The 21,807-nt window shown below is 44.6% G+C and overlaps 1 protein-coding gene across 1 annotated transcript in view; it reads left to right on the top strand.

The window, feature by feature from the left end:
- LOC140203832 (cytochrome P450 2B4-like) overlaps positions 1-20,829 on the top strand; it is a 67,004-nt gene extending 46,175 nt beyond the window's left edge. The window contains exons 7-9 of the mRNA XM_072269935.1: positions 357-544; positions 4,655-4,796; positions 19,732-20,829. Coding sequence (XP_072126036.1) covers positions 357-544; positions 4,655-4,796; positions 19,732-19,940 — 539 coding nt within the window. The 3' untranslated portion in view covers positions 19,941-20,829. The remainder of the gene's footprint in view (positions 1-356; positions 545-4,654; positions 4,797-19,731) is intronic.
- Positions 20,830-21,807: the final 978 nt, after the last annotated feature.

Below are 21,807 nucleotides of genomic sequence, written 5' to 3'. Positions count from 1 at the left end.
TTGATTCTCTTCCAAAAGTGTGGTGGTCAGAAATGATTGTTCAGGTCGAAACTAATCAGTGTTTTTTTTAATATATTAAGTCTTAACAGCTTTTGTAATCCACACTTTTGTTTGTAAAGCTTTGTTTTTTCAGCACACCTTGGTACTTGCCTTGACGTGTTCAAATTCTTGTGCAGCCGCACTCCCGGCCCACTCCGATGCTGTTTCCTGGTTACAACCATTTAATCCCGCTCATCTCCCCTGGGTGCACTGACTCTATGCCCTTTCCCAAGGCTTATAAATCCAACTTCTGCGCCCCGTTCCGCACCCATCCGGGGAGGCTCTCCCCTCACGGACAATGATTTGTACTTTTACAGAAAGGATCCAAAGTGAGATCGATCAGGTGATTGGGATGGAACGCACACCGTGTATCGGAGACAGAGAAAGGATGCCCTACACCAACGCAGCCATCCACGAGATCCAGCGCTATTCCAATATTATCCCGCTCAACCTCCCCCACACCGTCACAAAAGATACAGAGTTCCGGGGATTCCTGATCCCAAAGGTAATGCTTCCAATGTTCCTCTTAGATAGAATGATTTTTTTCTGTCACAAGTAGATCAAAGCATCCAGAGGCCCAAGTGCGGAGTGAAGCGGGTCGATAGTTCACAGACTTTAATGCGAAGAATGTTAAAGGGAAAAGAAAACAATAAACACTAGGCCAAACAGGGCCATTGGCTAAAACTCTCAAATGGAAAACGAAGCCTACCCTGCGACTGAAAAGAATAAAACGAATACCACTAGTCTTCAGAGTCAGTTGACTCGACAATCCAATTTCTCAGGCAAGGCCGAATGCAGGCAGCGAAGCGTTGCTGCGTCCAAGTGTCGGACAAGCACTACGACGACAAGGGTGGAGTTAAATACTATCACAATGAAATAACAATTAGCTGACGTGCACATATTCACGAGCGCAGTTGCCGTGTCTACTGCGGTGCCGAATCCGCAGTTGTGACACGATGAGAAGCTTCCTTCGCGTCAAATCAAATCAGCCTGCAGGTGTGTTGCCATGTTGCAGGTGATGCCAACATCCCATGCTATGCATATCTCTGGATGTTGTTCCCAGAACTAAAAACAAAAATGGATAAATCTCATACAGTGCCGTGCAAACGTCTTTGGCACGTATATATAGTTAGGGTACCCAAGACTTTTGCGCAGTACTGTATTTGTCAATGTGGAATCTTCTCTTCCTTCTGGAATCTTCTTTTAAATCATATTCATGACCTGCTTGTCAAGATTTGGGACCGGGAGAAGATTCCAGCTGAACTCAGGGATGGCTTGACTGTCACACTCTTCAGAAAGGGTGACAAAGCCGACTGCGGAAACCGTAGAGGCATCTCCCTCCTCTCTGCTCACCCGAATTTTATGTGACCGGCTTTCACCTCTGGCAGATCTCCTGCCTGAGTCTACATGGCTTCCGTCCAGCCAGAGGAACATCTGACGTGATTTTTACAGCACGTCAGTCGCAGGAGAAAGCCTGGGAACAAAATCTTTATATGGCCGTCATAGACCTTGCAAAAACATTTGACTCTGTAAATCATCCTGCCCTCTGGCAGGTACTGTCCAAAATCAGGCGCCTGAAGAAATACCTCAAGATCCTGCAGCTCTTACACAATTTTTTGAGTGCAACAGCGGCTCTGAAACAGCAGCTTTCAAGATTCAGACCGGGGTGAAACAGGGGTCCCAACTCTGTTTGCCATTTTCACTGCAACCGTTCTTCAACTCATAGGCCAAGACCTCCCACAACGAGTCCAGATTCTCCATTGGACAGATGGAGGGCTCTTTAACCTTAACAGGTTCAAGGCAAAGAGCAAGGTGTCAACTACTTCCATCATGGAGCGCCAATATGCAAAAGACAATGCCACCTAGCTCTCTCTGAGGAGGATCTGCAGGGCAGAATGGAAGCTTTTGCCAGAGAATACAAGCTCCTGGGACTTGATCTAAACATCAAGAAAACCCAAGTCCTGCACCAACCTGCTCCAGATCAAGCTCCTAAACCTCTAACCTTCCAAGTTGACAACATCCCTCTGGAGAACACTGATCATCTCCCATATCTTGGCACCTCTCTTTCTTCAAGAGCCAACATTGACCTTGAAATAAATCGCAGAACAGGCAAGGTGGAGCTTTTGCCAGGCTGAGAAAGAGGGTTTTTGAAGATCGGGATATCAAGACCAACACTGAACTTCTGGTCTATAAAAGCTATAGTCCTCCCCTCTTTGCTATGTGGAGTGGAGTCATGGACAACATACAGCAGGCACATAAAATGCCTGGAAACTTACTATCAAAAACAAGAGAAAATCTGCAGATGCTGGAAATCTAAGCAACACACACACACAAAATGCTGGAGGTCCTCAGCAGGCCAGGCAGCATTTATGGTGAAAAGTACAGTCGACATTTTGGACAGAGACCCTTCGGCAGGACACACTTTTCTCCAGAGGCGCTGCCCGGCCTGCTGAGTTCCTCCAGCATTCTGTGTGTGCAACTTAACCGTCAGAGATGCCTCCAGAAGATTCTGAGAGTTAGCTGGAAGAACAGGCGCACTAACTCTAGCATCCTGGAGGAAGCTAACATTAACTCCACAGCCACAATCGTGACCCAACGCCAACTGCGATGGGCCAGCCACGTCATCCGTGTGTCTGACTCCCGCCTCCCTAAGCCACTCCTGTTCGGCCTACTCAAGGATGCAAAGCGCACTCCTGGAGGGCAGAAAAAGCGGTTCAAAGACAATATCAGGACTCACCCGAGGAAGTGCCACGGCAGCCTGATTGGAGAAATTAGCACAGAATAGGAAAAGCTGGAGAAGCTCTGTCTAGTCATAGTCATACTTTACTGATCCCAAGGGAAATTGTTTTTTCGTTACAGTTGCACCAGCCAAGAATAGAATATAAATATAGCAATATAAAACCATAAATAATTAAATAGTAATATGTAAATGCCAGGAAATAAGTCCAGGACCAGCCTATTGGCTCAGGGTGTCTGACCCTCCAAGGGAGGAGTTGTAAAGTTTGATAGCCACGGGCAAGAATGACTTCCTATGATGCTCTGTGCTGCATCTCAGTGGAATAAGTCCCTGGCTGAATGTACTCCTGTGCCCAACCAGTACATTATGTAGTGGATGGGAGACATTGACCAAGATGGCATGCAACTTGGACAGCTTCCTCTTTTCAGACACCACCATCAGAGAGTCCAGTTCCATTCCCACAACATCACTGGCCTTACGAATGAGTTTGTTGATTCTGTTGGTGTCTGCTACCCTCAGCCTGCTGCCCCAGCTCACACCAGCAAACATGATAGCACTGGCCACCACAGACTCGTAGAACATCCTCAGTATCGTCCGGCAGATGTTAAAGGACCTCAGTCTCCTCAGGAAATAGAGGCAGCTCTGACCCTTCTTGTAGACAGCCTCTACAAGGTTCTTTGACCAGTCCAGTTTATTGTCAATTCGTATCCCCAGGTATTTGTAATCCTCCACCATGTCCACACTGACCCTCTGGATGGAAACAGGGGTCACCGGTGCCTTAGCCCTCCTCAGGTCCACCACCAGCTCCTTAGTCTTTTCACATTAAGCTGCAGATAATTCTGCTCACACCATGTGACAAAGTTTCCTACCGTAGCCCTGTACTCAGCCTCATCTCCCTTGCTGATGCATCCAACTATGGCAGAGTCATCAGAAAACTTCTGAAGATGACAAGACTATGAGGGGACTGCACAGCTCGATGAATGCCTCCACCGTGCCGCTGAGACTAAACGGCTTCAACGTGAGGAGAGACTAGGGAAAGGCCTAACCAGCTACATCCACCACCACCTCAATGACCTCCACCTGCCAACACTGCAACAGGACTTGTGGATTTCAGACAGGCCTCTTCAGTCATCTCGAGACCCACAGGTGACCAGATCGACCACCAGGAGAAAAACCGTACTCGACTATGAATGATCGCTGATGATAATGACCATGGAGCGGAGAGCGAGTTTGTAAATCTGGCAGGAGCAAAGGATGTTGGGAGTGGTGAGGGTGGAGCACTGGGGGAGGGGTGTGGGATGGGTGGCAGACAAGGAGTGCCGGGAGCGGGTGGGAGGAGGTGACGTGGGTGCAGACACACCCAGCCCTGAGTCACCAGGCAAGGTCATTTGATTCCAAACAATTGGTTTACTGATCATTACAGAACGTCTCTCTGGAGCTTCCCACTCCCTCCCCTCTCCCTGTCCCCTTCCCACTCTCAGTCCACAATAGAGACCCAGATCAGAATCAGGTTTATCATCACTCACATGGGTCATGAAATTTGATTTTTCTTTTGCAGCAGCAGTACTGTGCAATATACAAATTACTACAGTACTGTGCAAAAGTCTTTGATACCCTAGCTACTGAATATTTAAGTGCCTAAAGCTTTTGCATAGTACTGTCAGGTCACTTGTACAGTCAGATAGAAATGGTGATGTCCCCAGTGTAATAAATCAGGAGGGAGACACCTCAAAAGCATATGTGACCTTCAGCAGATCCAACATTACAGCATCAACTACAGGAGGTAGCTGGCTTAGCGGGCACAAAGCTGAGACAACTGTCGTATCATTGCAAGCCCCAAAGCAAGACCTTTCTTAACTTCTGACCCCCTTTTTTCAGGGAATGATTGTGATCCCTCTGCTCGCGTCCGTTTTGCACGATCCCTGTTGCTGGGAGACTCCGGAATCCTTCAATGTGAATCACTTTCTGGACGAGAGGGGACAACTGAAGTACAAGGAAGCCTTCCTGCCGTTCTCAATAGGTTTGACCAAAGCTTACTTCTTCAATGCGTAGCCTTCCCTATTTATATTTCGTTGAAATGGCTGAAAAGCATGAGCCGGATTCAATCCTGATCTCTGTTGCTTGCTACTTGGTATTGCTCTGACCTCTCTAAGGATACAGTACAGTGCAAACGCCTTAGCCACCCTAGCTACACTTATGTGCCGAAGACTTTTCCCTGCTGATAAGTTGGTCCTCTACTATTATAATCCCAACACTGCCCCTGAGGTGCTTGGACACTCTCCCAGTGACCACGTGGGTTTCCTCCGGGTGCTCTGGTTTCCTCCCACAGTCCAAAGACATACCGGTTGGTAGCTTAATTGTAAGTTGTCCCGTGATTAACTAGGGTTAAATTGGGGTGTCGCTGGGCGGCGAGGCTCAAAGGGGCAGAAGGGACTATTCCACGCTGTATCTCAATCAATCAGTCAGTAAGTATGAAGAACACAATATCTGTACAGAAACTAACCTATAACACACAAGCAGCTAAGGCGTCGGTCTAGTGACCTGAAGGTCGCTAGTTCGAGCCTCAGCTGAGGGAGTGTGTTATGTCCTTGAGCAAGGCACTTAACCACACAGTGCTCTGCGATGACACCGGTGCCAAGCTGTATGGGTCCTAATGCCCTTCCCTCGGACAACATCAGTGGCGTGGAGAGGGGAGACTTGCAGCATGGGCAGCTGCCGGTCTTCCATACAACCTTGCCCAGGCCTGCGCCCTGGAAACCTTCCAAGGCGCAAATCCATGGCCTCGCGAGACTAATGGATGCCTATATATATATAATGTAATATACATGGACTGATTGTGAGTACATAAAGTAACACCAGGTGATGTGGATGCAGTGGTGGTGGGGTGGGTTAACGGGTGGAGCTGTTGGTCAGCCTGACAGCTTGGGGGTCAGTAACCGTCCCTGAGTCTGGTGGTCCTGGCGCAGGTGCCTCCTCCCTGACAGGAGCAGGACAAACAGTCCACAAGCAGGGCGGGGGGGCAGACCCTTCGTGATGTGACTGGCCTTCAATTCCAGCACCTCTCTGTATGTGTGCCCTTGATGGCGGGCATGCTGGCGCCGGTGAAGCGTTGGGCAGTTTTAACCACCCGTTGCAGAGCCCCCCCTGTCTGCCGCGGGGCAGTTTCCGCACCACACAGAAATGCAGCACCACGAGAGAGGTGTGGGGCAGGGAAGCGGCGCAGGTGCAGACACACTCAGCCCTGAGACGCCAGCCAAGGTCACTTGATTCCAAACAATCGGTTTACTGATCATTACAGAATGTCTCTCTGGTGCTTCCCGCTCCCTCCCCTCTCCCTTCCCCTTTTCCCAACCATGATTCCCCTCTCCCTGCCCCCTTCCCACTCTCAGTCCACAACAGAGACCCATATCAGAATCAGGTTTATCATCACTCACATACATCATGAAATTTGTTTCTTTTGCAGCAGCAGTACAGTGCAATACATAAAATTACCACAGTACTGTACAAAAGTCTTGGACAGCTTAGCTCCATAAATATATGTGTGTGTGTGTGTGTGTGTGTGTGTGTGTGTGTGTGTGTGCCTAAGACTTTTGCACTGTATATACTAAATATTTAGAAGATATATATTTAACCTACACTACATCAGTTATATAGCTCAAACACACTGTGTAACTGTGGGTGCTATCTGAGGCTCCAACTTGTTTTTAGCTTTTTGTTTGTTCATTGGTATAAGTGTTAAAGTTTATCTAGCAAAATCAGAATGTTTAGTTTTACAGGAGAAAGAACTTTAACACTTAATAGCAAAGAGCAAACATCTCTCAGCTCTCACACTTACTCAGCTTCTTAAAAGGATACTTCCTGAGGAACTGAAACACAGCTAAACCTCATGCAACGTGCCACATTTTGAAACTTGCTTTCAATCGGTTCAACCCATAGACAGGCAGGGCAGTTTAAAATACCATCTCTCTCTCTCTCTCTCTCTCTCTCACTCACACACACACACACACACACACACACACACACACACACACACACACACACACACACACACACACACACACACACACACACACACACACACACACACACACACACAACAAGAAAGCGTCTCAAAACTTCCAACTTTTAGAATGCTGGAAGTGACTGAAATTAAGCAGTTCTTTTAACGAGGGGCACGGGTGGTAAATTGGTATCAGCAATGTGTTAAATTGGATCTGCAAATTTGCTGATGATACAAAGATTGGAGGTGTAGTAGACAGTGAGGAAGGTTTTCAGAGCCTGCAGAGGGACTTGGAACAGCTGGAAAAATGGGCTGAAAAATGGCAGATGGAGTTTAACACAGACAAGTGTGAGGTATTGCACGTTGGAAGGGCAAACCAAGGTAGAACATACAGGGTAAATGGTAAGGCGCTGAGGAGTGCAGTAGAACAGAGGGATCTGGGAATACAGATACAAAATTCCCTAAAAGTGGCGTCACAGGTAGATAGGGTCGTAAAGAGAGTTTTTGGTACATTGGCCTTTATTAATCAAAGTATTGAGTATAAGAGCTGGAATGTTATGATGAGGTTGTATAAGGCATTGGTGAGGCCAAATCTGGAGTATTGTGTTCAGTTTTGGTCACCAAATTACAGGAAGGATATAAATAAGGTTGAAAGAGTGCAGAGAAGGTTTACAAGGATGTTGCCGGGACTCGAGAAACTCAGTTACAGAGAAAGGTTGAATAGGTTAGGACTTTATTCCCTGGAGCGTAGAAGAATGAGGGGAGATTTGATAGAGGTATATAAAATTATGATGGGTATAGCTAGAGTGAATGCAAGCAGTCTTTTTCCACTGAGGCAAGGGGAGAAAATAACCAGAGGACATGGGTTAGGGGTGAGGGGGGAAAAGTTTAAAGGGAACATTAGGGGGGGTCTTCTTCACACAGAGAGTGGTGGGAGTATGGAATGAGCTGCCAGACGAGGTGGTAAATGCGGGTTCTTTTTTAACATTTAAGAATAAATTGGACAGATACATGGATGGGAGGTGTATGGAGGGATATGGTCCGTGTGCACGTCAGTGGGACTAGGCAGAAAATGGTTCGGCACAGCCAAGAAGGGCCAAAAGGCCTGTTTCTGTGCTGTAGTTTTTCTATGGTTTTCTATGGTTCTATGGGTGAAAGGCCGCAAAGCCCCTCTAACAGGTTTCCCTTCAGGGAATTCCGGGACTCTGACCTTTGGCAGCCACCCACGTCTTAGTGTGGCATTAGAGACAAGCATTCAACCATGATCATCTGAGCCAGTCCCCATTTCCCCACATTTGGTCCATTTCCTTCTAAACCAGGGGTTCCCGCCCCTTTTTATACCATGGATCAATACCATGAAGCAGGGGGTCCGTGGACTCCCAGATTGGGAAACCCTGCTCTATCCATGTACAATATCCAAAATATCTTTTTTAACTGTTGTTATTGTACCTGCCCCAACCACTTCCTCTGGCAGCTCATTCCTCTACATGAAGAAATTGCTGCAGAGGTCTTTTTAAAATGGTCTTAAACCTATGCCGTCTAGTTTTATTTCTTTATTTATTGAGATGCAGTGCAGAATAGGCCTTTCAGCCCCTCCAAGCCATGCCGTCCAGCAACCACTAATTTCACTCGAGCCTAATCGTGGGAGAATTTACGACAACTTCTTTGGACTGTGGGGGGAAGCTGGAGCACCCGGACGAAACCCTTGCAGTCACGGGGAGAACGTACAAAAGCCTTTGATTCCCGTTCTCTGGGGAAAAAGACCATGGGCGTTAACCGCAAACAACAGGAATTTTGCAGATGCTGGAAATTCAGGCAACACACATCGAAGTTGCTGGTGAACGCAGCAGGCCAGGCAGCATCCCTAGGAAGTCCTGACGAAGGGTCTCGGCCTGAAGCGTCGACTGTACCTCTTCCTAGAGATGCTGCCTGGCCTGCTGCGTTCACCGGCAACATTGATGGGCATTAACCCTTTCTTTGCCCCTCATGATGCAGCTCTATAAAACTCTGGTTAGGCCACACTTGGAGTACTGTGTCCAGTTCTGGTCACCTCACTATAGGAAGGATGTGGAACTGGAGTATACCCAAACATGAGGAAATCTGCAGATGCTGGAAATTCAAGCAACACACATCAAAGTTGCTGGTGAACGCAGCAGGCCAGGCAACATCTCTAGGAGGCTCTGACGAAGGGTCTCGGCCTGAAGCGTCGACTGTACCTCTTCCTAGAGATGCTGCCTAGCCTGCTGCGTTCACCAGCAACTTTGATGGGCATTAACCCTTTCTTTGCCCCTCATGATTTTGTACACCTCCAAGAAATGAAGTCCAGCGGTTCTCTATATCTCTGGCCCATGGCCCATCATAAATATGTGACAAGAAAGCGGATGCTAGAATTCCAAAGCGACACACGCAAAATGCTGGGGGAATTCAGCATCCATGGAAACAGTCAACGTTTTGGTCCAAGAGTTTTCCTCGGGACTGGAAAGGAAGGAGAGAACTCAAGGTAGGATGGTGGGAGGAGGGGGAAGGAGGCTAGCTAGAAGGTGATAGTTGATCCCAAGTGGGAGGGAAAAGTAAAGGGCTGGAGAAGAAGAGATCTGATAGGAGAGGAGAATGGACTATGGGAGAAAGGGAAGGACCCAGGGGGAGTAATAGCCAGGTAAGAAGATGTAAGAGACTAGAGTGGGGAACAGAGGAAGATTGGAGGGGGAGGGAAAAAAAATTACTGGAAGGAGAAATCAATGTTCATGCCATCAGGTTGGAAGCTACCCAGACGGAATATAAGGTGTTGCTCCTCCGCCCTTGGCACAAGAGGAGATCATGAACCAACGGGAATGGGAATTGGAATTTTGTTTGCCCGGACTTCCGGGTCATCAAGGGAATGGCGGCATAAGGAAAAGGTCTCTCGACAAAAAAGAAGGTAAACTGCCCCATAATCGAATTTAGACAAATACTTAATATTGCATAACTATATTAATATAAGGGGCAAGGATGATGTCTAAGAACAAGATTAAAAAGTCCGCTCTGAAGGCTGATAAACATAAAGAGACGCAGCAAGGCGACGGGCCTAGCTCCCCCATGGCAAGCCAGGACGGAGATAATGAGGGGGAATCGGTGACTCTGTCCTTGATTCTCGGAGAGATTCGCGAGTTCCGACAAAATAACAGCAAACAGCTGGAAGATATTAAAGGAGAAATAGTAAAAACTAACTCGCGGATAGATGAAGCTGAAGCGAGGATTGTTGGAATTGAAGAGAAGCTACAAAACACAGAGAAGGTGATAGCAGAAATGCTGAAGCTGCAAGACCAGCTCCAGTGGAAACTAATAGATCAAGAAGGCCGCTCGAGAAGGGAAAATGTGAGGACTTACGGAGTTCCCGAAGGAACTGAAGGTAAACCTGGATTGATGATTCCCTTCGTGGAGAAGCTACTTAGAGAGAACCTTGATATACCGGCCGCAAAAGACCTACAGATAGAAAGAGCTCACCGCGCGTTGGCACCACAGCCTCCAGCAGGCGCCCAGCCCAGATCGATTCTGGTCAGATTTCTCAGTTACAGAACGAAGGAAGAGGTGCTTAAAAGGGCATGGCAAAAGAAAGGTTTCATGTGGAACAACTGTAAAATCAGTTTAGACCACGATTACGCACCGGGGATTCTTGCCAGACGGAAGGAATATACGGAAACACGGAGAGTCCTGAAGGAAAACAACATCAGATTCCAGACCCTGTATCCAGCTTGGCTGAGAGTCTTTTATGACGAAGGGACAAAAACTTACGCTACGGTGGAGGAAGCAACGTTGGACCTGGCGGACCGGGGACTACCTATTAAAGTTATCACCCAACCGGAGTCGCTACTGGAGAGGATTCGGCAGAAGTCGTGGCAGTTAGTGGGGTGAGGACGCTCCACACGAACCAGAGTGTCAAACTACAAGGAAAAGCTGCAAATATTCAGACGCGAATGTACAGAGAACACAGATTAATTAAGAGAAATGACTGAAAAGAGTAAATCAGACTTAAAGGTAAAATGAAAACTGGTAACTGAAAATAAACTAGACGGAATAACTTGAATGATAGCAATATGGTCGAAGCATAAATAGGAGAAAATTCTCTATGATTATTCAAACTGCTGAGGGCCCTCTAACATGGTGAAGATAGAGGTTATCCCTCTGAACTGAGGCGGGTTGGTGCTCAGGTCTCACTGTGGGAAGTCGGGAAAAATTTTCAAATGTTGCACGTTCAAAAATGCCTAGGGTGTGGTTATATGTCTTGGTTTACTGTTGAGAAGGGATTGCTTACTGTTTGGTTAGAAAAGGAGAGTGTTTTTTTTTCTACTAGAGAAAAATGCAAACTGAATTGGTAAAAATAATTTCCTATAATGTTAATAGGGTTTTGAATCCAATTAAAAGAAATAAGATTATGTCTAAATTGAAAAAAGAGAGGGCACAAGTAGCTTTCCTCCAGGAAACACATATGAGCCAATCTGAACATGGAAAATTAAAAAGAATGGGCTTTAAGCATGTATTTTATTCATCATATAAATTGAGTCGCAAAAGAGGGGTAGCTACTTTAATATCAAGTACTCTTAATTATGAACATATTTCAGAGACTAGAGACAAAGAAGGACGGTTCGTAAAAATCACAGGAAGAATAGAAGGTACAGAAATAACATTGCTGAATGTTTATGCTCCTCCAGGTTGTGAATGGTCATTTTATAGACACATTTTTGACCTAATGGTCAGTTATCGAGGGGTAGTAATTTGTGGAGGGGATTTTAATATTAGATTAAATCCTGTATTAGATTCTTCAAGAATAGTTATTCAGAATAAACCTCTGACTCGGAAAGTGAATTCATTTATGGAGGAGTTGGGAATTATAGATGTCTGGAGGGAATTACACCCTACTAGTAAAGATTATACATATTACTCTTTCCCTCATTCAGCCTATTCAAGGATAGACTATTTCTTTATCTTTAATACAGATAGATTCAGGATAAAAAACTGTAATATTGAAACAATTGATCTGTTGGATCATAGCCCAGTCTCTATGTCTCTAATCCTGGAAAGGAAAATGAGGGAAAACACTATGGAGGCTAAACTCACATATACTCAATAACCCGAAAGTAATGGAGAGATTAAGGGGAGAAATCAAAGAATATCTAGACCTTAATGACACGGGAGAAACATCACCAGTGATCTTATGGGATACATTGAAAGCTGTACTGAGAGGGAAAATTATTTCCATTACCACTCACATGAAAAAAATCAATGCACAAAAATTAGCAGACCTTCAAGGAAAATTAAAACAACTTCAAGTTGTAGATAGCAACAAAAGTAATTCAAATCGAAAACAGGAAATTAGGAAATTGCAAAGTGAAATTGACAATATTTATACGTTGGAAACTCAAAGAAATTTTCTTTACCTGAGACAAAAGAATTATGAAGTAGGAGGTAAATCAACTAGATTATTAGCATATAAATTACGAAAACAACAAGCAGACAATACAATTCATAAAATAAAGAATCCAAAGACAAAGCTTGTGGAGAGTACAATCGGGGAAATTCAAGAGAGTTTTGAAACATATTATCGAGAGCTGTACTCCCAACCCCGGGCCCCCAATGAGCCCTATATAGACAGTGTATTGAATTTTTTAGATCTACCTAAACTTACAGATTTACAAAATGAAAGTTTATTAGAACCAGTAACTGTCAAAGAACTGAACGTGGCCATCTCTAGGTTAAAGGCTGGAAAGTTCCTGGGTTCTGATGGGTTTACCTCAGAGTGGTACAAGTCCCTGAAGACACAGTTAGCCCCATAACTACTTAACACCTTTAATTGGATCTTGCAGAGAGGAGAAACTCCACCTTCCTGGAGAGAAGCGATTATTTCAGTTATTCCTAAAGAGGGTAAAGATAAACTAGAATGTGGCAATTATCGGCCAATTAGCGTTCTTAATTTAGATTACAAACTATTTACAACTATATTAGCGCGCAGATTGGAAAAGCTTTTACCTGGCCTAATCCATTTAGACCAGACTGGATTTATTCAACAAAGACAAACACAGGACAACATAAGGAGAACTCTGCACATATTAGAACAGGTTAATAAGAACGAGACAGAGACAATGGTAGTAGGATTGGACGCTGAGAAAGCTTTTGATTCGGTTAGTTGGGCATTCCTATACAGAGTGTTAGGAAGATTTGGCTTTCAAGAAAAGTTTATTAAAGTAATTCAGACTCTATATGACAGCCCTACAGCCCGAATTAAGATAAATGGGGACCTCTCTGACTCCTTCATCTTAGAGAGAGGCACTAGACAGGGATGCCCAATTTCTCCTCTCCTTTTTGCGCTATATATTGAACCGCTTGCCCAACTAATAAGACAGAGCGAAATCGTAAAAGGTATCAAGGTGGCAGGGATTGAACAGAAAGTGGCGTTATTCGCAGATGATGTTTTGGTCTATCTGAGTGAACCAGAAAAATCATTTATAGGATTGATTACACTGTTGGACGACTTTGGGAAAATATCAGGTTATAAAATAAATGTAAAGAAAATGCAGGTTATGTCCCTAAATTATACACCATCCAAAAAATTGCAGGATACATATGATCTTAAGTGGGAAGCTAAATCATTAAAATATTTAGGAATAAGCCTGCTGAAGGATCTTTCAACACTGTCACAGGTAAATTATGGGCCATTAATCTCAGAGATAAAAGCAGATATGCATAGATGGAACCTTATCCCCTTTTTAAGTTTAAATTCAAGGATAAATACTATAAAAATGAATATTCTTCCTCGGTTATTATATCTTTTCCGTACTTTACCGGTGGAGGTGGATGATAATCAATTCAGGGAATGGGACAAATGGATTTCCCGCTTCATTTGGCAAGGAAAGAAACCTAGAATTCGATATAACACCTTACAGTTAGGGAAGGAAGGAGGAGGTATGGTTCTTCCTTGCCTGAGAAATTATTTTTATGCCTCACAGATAACCCCTCTGTTATATTGGTGTAATAGGGAATATAAGGCTAGATGGAAGGAAATAGAATTTGGATTAGTTGACAGTTTTCCTCTTCAGGCCTCAATAGCTGACAAAGGATTGATGGCCCAGTTGGAAAAATTTAAAAACGCTTGGATAAATCTTACATTAAAAGTATGGCAGAAGGTGGTTAATTCATGTGGAATTAATAACATGTTAAAACTCTTCAGATGGTGTGCATATGATACCGAATTCCTTCCCAATAGAGGAGATAAAAGATTTGAGCTTTGGATAAAGAAAGGTCTTACAACCTACCTCTCATTTATAGATAAGAGTATTACAAAGTTTCCAAATCCTGCAGGACAAACATGGCCTAGAACATAATGACTTTTTTAGGTACCTTCAAGTACGAAACTATGTCAACCAGAGTTGTAGACCTATCAACAGTAGAATTAGAATTTTTCAAGATTCTGAATTCGGCTTGCAGTTCAATACCTAGTAAATCAGTTTCTCGATTATATAATGCACTCTCCCATGCTAAAAATGTAAACACATTGTATGTTAAAGAGAATTGGGAGAAAGAAGCGGGGTTGGTACTTTCAGAGGAGGCTTGGGGGAAAATCTGCAGCTTTCAATGGTCCTCGACTAATTCTTTGACTTGGAGAGAACATTGTTGGAAAAACATCATAAGATACTTCAAGACCCCATATCAGGAAAAATATAAAGATACAAATGTGATGTGTTGGAGAAGGTGCAGCTCCAAGGAGGCAAATCATTTTCATATTTTTTGGGATTGCCCTAAATTAAGTCTATTTTGGGAAGGTATTCATAGAACATTAGTTAAGGTACTTAGGTCCCAGATACCTCTGAACTTTGAGACGCTCTATTTGGGGCATGTATTGTTTCTTGAACAGAAGGAAGATATAAAGTTGCTGCAGGCCCTCTTAGCGGCAAGTAAGAAATCCATCACTAGAAAATGGCTAAATCCAATACCACCTACGTTAGAAGATTGGTACGAAATTATCTTGGAAATATTTAAAATGGAAAAGTTGACTTACTCCCTGACAACTCAAAAAGAAAAATTTTATCAAATCTAGAATAAATGGATTGAATATATAACCCCAATGCGAGCAGACTTTAGATGACTCTCCTAATGATTTATACTGCTCTTCTCACCAACACAGTAATATTGCTAACGTAAGCACCCCTAGTCTAAATGTTTGTTTTTTTTTTTGTTTTCTTTTGGGAAATAGAGAATTAGCACAAGTAAAGGGAAAGATTTGGGAAAGGGATAAAAAAAATGAAAAAATTAAGTAAATAAGTACATAGGGATTGGATAATTATGTCTGCGGGCAGGAGCAAGCATGAACAAATTAGGATATAAACACCTACAATGGTTGATACATAGGCTTATATACAACATTTTGGACCAGTGGAAATGGTCCAGAAGGGTTATATGGAAACTATTATTACCATTTTTCTTAACAACTAATTCCATTACTTAGCCTAATAGGTTAGATTTACCACAGTACATAATTATCTATTTAAATGTTTATTTTCCTTTTATATCATCTCAATGTGTACTTAAGAATGTATAAATAATTGTAGTTTTATACATATAAAAAAATAGAAAAGGTTATATGTGTGAAAAAAGTACATGATATTTGTGAATTCCTTATCCAAATAAAAATAAAATTTAAAAAAAAAAGGAATTTTGTTTGGCCACAGGGAAGCTGCGCACCTGGCAGGTGGAACAGAAGGGCTTTGTTGTAAATTGTCTTCTATCAGCTTAATGACATCTTAATGACAGTACAACCAGTACTGTAGATAATACTCTGGGCGCGGCCTCACCAGGATCTCATGCAACTGTGCACTTCACTGTACAGAAACGTAACTGCTACTTTATAACTGTGAAACGCTTGCCGCAGTAGCATCCAGGAAATTATATACTCAGGACTCTGGATCTTTGTATATATATCCCTGATCCCTTATTTCCCTATGACATAGAAAAAGAACGTTTGGCCCATTGAACCTACACTCACTGGTTACTCTGTTAGGTACACCTGTACACCTGCTCGTTAACAAACATACCTAATCATGTGGCAGTTACTCAATGCATAAACACAGTACTGTAAAGCATTGTGCTAACCATGTGATGCACTATCAATTACTCCAAAAGACTGGAAGTAGAGTAAATACTGAAACAGTAAATGGACCAACGTCCATGCTGAGTATCTGCCCTGGACTGAGAGGAGGAGCAATGACACAATCGCCTTTATTCAGGGGACTGTGGGAGGAGCCACAGGAGCAGTCAGCAGAGGGGTGAGTCCAGGCATCCAGACAGGTAATGCAGTTACAAACTATATACATGGTTTACCACACCATGACAGCTTTCCAACCTGGGGTCCATGGATTTTTGCATCAGTCTTCACTGAGGAAGACAGCAGGATACCGGACACTCAAGGGTGGCAGGGAAGAGAAGTGTGCGCAGTCACAATTACGACAGAGAAAGTACTCAGGCTAAAGGTCGATAAATCTCCTGGACCAGATGGAATGCACCCTCGTGTTCTGAAGGAAGTAGCTGTGGAGATTGCGGAGGCATTAGCGATGATCTTTCAAAAGTCGATAGATCCTGGCATGGTTCTGGAAGACTGGAAGATTGCAAATGTCACTCCGCTATTTAAGAAGGGGGCAAGGAAGCAAAAAGGAAATTATAGACCTGTTAGCTTGACGTCGGTGGTTGGGAAGTTGTTGGAGTCGATTGTCAAGGATGAGGTTACAGAGTACCTGGAGGCATATGATAAGATAGGCAGAACTCAGCATGGATTCCTTAAAGGAAAATCCTGCCTGACAAACCTATTATAATTTTTTGAGGAAATTACCAGTAGGCTAGACAAGGGAGATGCGGTGGATGTTGTATATTTGGATTTTCAGAAGGCCTTTGACAAGGTGCCACACATGAGGCTACTTAACAAGATAAGAGCCCATGGAATTACAGGAAAGTTACATACGTGGATAGAGCGTTGGCTGATTGGCAGGAAACAGAGAATGGGAATAAAGGGATCCTATTCTGGTTGGCTGCCGGTTACCAGTGGTGTTCCACAGGGATCAGTGTTGGGGCCGCTTCTTTTTACATTGTACATCAACGATTTGGATTATGGAATAGATGGCTTTGTGGCTAAGTTTGCTGACGACACGAAGATAGGTGGAGGGGCCGGTAGTGCTGAGGAAACGGAGAGTCTGCAGAGAGACTTGGATAGATTGGAAGAATGGGCAGAGAAGTGGCAAATAAGTACAATGTTGGAAAGTGTATGGTTATGCACTTTGGCAGAAAAAATAAATGGGCAGACTATTATTTAAATGGGGAAAGAATTCAAAGTTCTGAGATGCAACGGGACTTGGGAGTCCTCGTACAGGATTCCCTTAAAGTTAACCTCCAGGTTGAGTCAGTAGTGAAGAAGGCGAATGCAATGTTGGCATTCATTTCTAGAGGAATAGAGTATAGGAGCAGGGATGTGATGTTGAGGCTCTATAAAGCGCTGGTGAGACCTCACTTGGAGTACTGTGGGCAGTTTTGGTCTCCTTATTTAAGAAAGGATGTGCTGACGTTGGAGAAGGTACAGAGAAGATTCACTAGAATGATTCCGGGAATGAGAGGGTTAACATATGAGGAACATTTGTCCGCTCTTGGACTGTATTCCTTGGAGTTTAGAAGAATGAGGGGAGACCTCATAGAAACATTTCGAATATTAAAAGGCATGGACAGAGTGGATGTGGCAAAGTTGTTTCCCATGATGGGGGAGTCTAGTACGAGAGGGCATGACTTCAGGATTGAAGGGCGCCTTTTCAGAACAGAAATGCGAAGAATTTTTTTTAGTCAGAGGGTGGTGAATCTATGGAATTTGTTGCCACGGGCAGCAGTGGAGGCCAAGTCATTGGGTGTATTTAAGGCAGAGATTGATAGGTATCTGAGTAGCCAGGGCATCAAAGGTTATGGTGAGAAGGCGGGGCAGTGGGACTAAATAGGATAAATGGATCAGCTCATGATAAAATGGCGGAGCAGACTCGATGGGCCAAATGGCCTACTTCTGCTCCTTTGTCTTATGGTCTTATGGTCTTATGGACCCCTTGCTTAATGGTATTGGTCCATGGCCTAAAAAAGCTTGGGAACCCCTGGTTTAGGGGGATATGAGCCAAGCATGGTCACATGGCACGAGGGTATATGGGAATATTGTTCAGCACGGACCAGTTCGTCTGAAGGGCCAATCAACGTGATATATGACTCTCACTCCATGCCTCAGGTAGACCATTAATTCTTACCTCGTTACTGTTAGCCTCTTCCGATCTATTAGTCCTCAGACTAATAGGTCCTGGATAACCAAGCTGACTTCCCAATGTACTACTGTCACCGCGTGAGCCTGAGAGATGCTCTGTTCCTCGTGCTGGTCTGGTTCCAGACTGGTGTTATGTTTCTTTCAGGGAGTTAACCACAACTGATGACCCCCCCACCCCAGAATAATTTCCGGTTCAGAATCCTGTCATCAATCAGTGCCGGAGAGTCACACCCTGGACATCACCTGTTCCAACTCCTTCCTTCTGGTAGGTGCTTTAGATCACTGTATGCCAGGACAAATAGGCACAAGAACAGTTTCTTTCCGTATGCCATCAGTCTTATGAACACTTGAATTTAAGTCTATTATAAACCAAGTCCACCTGTACATACACAGGTATACCTCATTGTATATAGTTCACAATTATTTGCACTATGGTTTTGTTTGCTTTTTGATTCTGTACAGCGAGAGCTCAGGGAAACCGTCATCAAATTCCCCGTCTGTGCCCACATACTTGGCGATAATAAAGGATTCTAATTCTGATTAATCCATTAACAACCCCTCTGATTAAAGTAAACAAATATACACACACACATACGCATTCTTTCTCTCTCTCTCCTTTTTCTCCCTCTGTCCCTCTCACTACACCCCTTGCCCATCCTCTGGGTTTTCCCCCCTCCCCCATTTCTTTCTCCCTGGGCCTCCTGTCCCATGATCCTCTCATATCCCTTTTGCCAATCAACTGTCCAGCTCTTGGCTCCATCCCTCCCTCTCCTGTCTTCTCCTATCATTTTGGATCTCCCCCTCCCCTTCCCAATTCCAAATCTCTTACTACCTTCAGTTAGTCCTGACAAAGGGTCTCGGCCCGAAACGTCGACTGTACCTCTTCCTAGAGATGCTGCCTGGCCTGCTGCGTTCACCAGCAACTTTGATGTGTGTTGTTTGAATTTCCAGCATCTGCAGAATTCATCGTGTTTAAGCATTCTTACGAGAGGGGGAGTTTTTGAAGGGATGTGAGGGGAGACGCTTTCACGTGGATGGTGGAGTGGGTATAGTAAAAGTAAAATTTATTATCAGAGTACATACATGTCAACCCTGAGATTCATTCCCCAGTGGGCATACTGAGCAAATCTATAGAATAGTAACTGTAACAGGATCAATGAAAGATCAACCAGAGTGCAGAAGCCAACAAACTTTGCAAATGCAAATATAAATAAATAGTCCTGAGCTGTAATGGAATAGTGCTAACCACTACGGTATAACGCCTCACCTACGGCGCTGTACTGGTATATGGAATGTCTCTCTGGCTGGTATGTGAACGAATGTTTTTCCACCCTATCACAGTCCACGTGACGATAATGAACCAGTACATCTGTCAGCGCCCTGCAGTTAGTGTAAAACTATGCACTGCAGGCAGCGGTGCGTTTTGGCAAAGGAGTGGCCTCAGACTCCATGGGTGTGGCAGATGTGGTCATGGGAGTGGAAGCAGCCTTGGGGTGGCTGAAAGATGAGGGCATCACAGCTTGAGACTCCCTCACCACCACGATTTTGTGCACGAGCTTAACATTACCAAAGTCCAAAGTCTTTAAGTAACATAAAATTTGCCGGTGGGTTCTGATTTCTCACTGAGTTATCTGTGTGTGCGTTTTGCAGGGAACCGAATGTGTATCGGTGAGGAGGTGGCCCAGACGCAGCTCTTCATCTTCCTAACCACCCTGCTGCAAAACTTCACCGTCCGCTCCCCGCTGGAACCATCTGCCATCAACGTCAACCCCTTGTCGAGCGGCTTTTCAACGCTACATCACCCCTACCAGTTGTACTGTGTTCCTCGCAAGCCGGTCAGAAGGCCAGGCAGGGAGTGACGCTCGGAGACATTCCAACCGGGTGAAACCTTCCGTAAAATCTCAGTGTGCGGCAAAAAAAAAACACTGGAGATGCTGGGAACACTCAGTGGCTCAGGCAGAGACTATCTCTGGACTCTGGGCAGGTCACAGGGAATTGGAAGATAGCAAATGTCACACTTACTCACAGCCCATTCCACCGCTGGTGGACGTTTAGGGCAGCAATGAAGATCCTCCATCTCTGGTGGTGTTCAGGGCTTCCTTCATCATGTCAGCAGCATCCTCTCGGTTTTCACTACTGTCAGACATGCAAGTCCCAGGTGGAGACTCAGGAATACCGTCACACTCAGATGTGGAAGGATTCTTCACTGCTGTTTCCTAAGCAACTTTGTTTCACCAGTCAGGGTTGTTAGCCCTGAGATAAACCCCCCCAAGCCTAGAGGAGGGGGTGGACCACGCTTGGTCTGACCTCTACCCTTTGACCTGTTTGGCATGGGCGACCCGACCAAGAGCCAAAGCATAAAAAAGCCCTGGCCCCAGCCAACGTAGCTCTCCAACGATCCTCGGAGAGATCCTGGCCTCCATCCACCCTACTACGGACACACCCTGCCTCTCCTTAATCCCCGCCTCTCCTGCAGCATTAAACAAGATTTTATTTTTCCCCGCTTTAACAGTTCCGATGAAAGGTCGTCAGTCAGAAATGTTTCTCCACCCGCTGAGAGTTTCCAGCATTTTCTGTTTTTAGTTGATATTTTCAGCAGCTGCATTATTTTGTTATTTGTTTATTGTATATTGATCTGTCTAGATATGTATTTTAGTGGCTATTTTTGAGATGTAAATATTAAAATACACCTCTGTCTTTGGTTATGTACGTAAGACCCTTTGGAATTAAATTTGAAGAGGACAATCATTAAATCAAAACCCAATTTTTTAAGACTCCTTTTTAGATGTTCGTTTACTGTCATAGAACACCACAGCACAGAAACAGGCCCTTCGGCCCATCTAGTCTCAACCTAGTCCCATCGACCTGCCCCACCGGATCATAGCCCTCCCAACCAAACTTCTCTTAAAAGTTGAAAACAAACCCGCATCCACCACTTCCGCTGGCAGCTCATTCCACACTCTCACCACCCTCAGAGTGAAGCAGTTCCCCCTCACGTTCCCCTTAAATATTTCACCCTTCACCCTTAACCTATGACCTCTAGCTCTAGTCTCACCCAACCTCAGTGGAAAAAGCCTGCTTGCATTTACCCCAATCTGTACCCCACCTAATTTTGCTTAACTCTATCAAATCCAGACATCCCACCTCTCCCGGAGGTTCCGGGAACCTCCCGCATATGAATAGTGGCTCCCTGATGCCCGCAAATTATATACAATATCCCGGAAATCAATTTTTTTGAGAGCGCGAGAGCAAGCAAGCAAGGGAGCGAGAGAGTGCACGAGCGAGAGAGAGCACGAGAGAAAGCAAACGACAGCGCGAGAGACCACGAGAGAGAGAGAGTGAGAGCGTGCCATGGCAGAGTTTTCCAAAAAAATACAAAATATGAAACTTACGTCACCCCAGACTACACTAAAGTGTACCCCTGCCTAATAGGGGTCAAAAATAATGACAGTGTTGCTCGCTGCACTGTTTGCAACAGTGACTTTTCTATTGCCCATGGTGGGTTAAGACTGTAAAAGACATGTTGAGGTGAGTTTAACAGGTGTCATTCGTTCATTAGCATAGCTAACGTTATTTAAACTAGCTGGCTGGCTGCTAAGGAGCTACTCTATTGCAGACATCCCACCTCTCCCAGAAGTCTCCCGCAAATTGATGGTGCTACCTCCCTGAAATCAGTTTTTGCAGGGTGGGTTGTCTGCAAATCTCCCCTCATTCTCCTATGGTCAA

Source organism: Mobula birostris, chromosome 10, assembly GCF_030028105.1.
Source record: "Mobula birostris isolate sMobBir1 chromosome 10, sMobBir1.hap1, whole genome shotgun sequence".
Classification (NCBI taxonomy): Eukaryota; Metazoa; Chordata; class Chondrichthyes; order Myliobatiformes; family Myliobatidae; genus Mobula; species Mobula birostris.
This window is presented reverse-complemented; position numbering and strand designations above follow the sequence as displayed.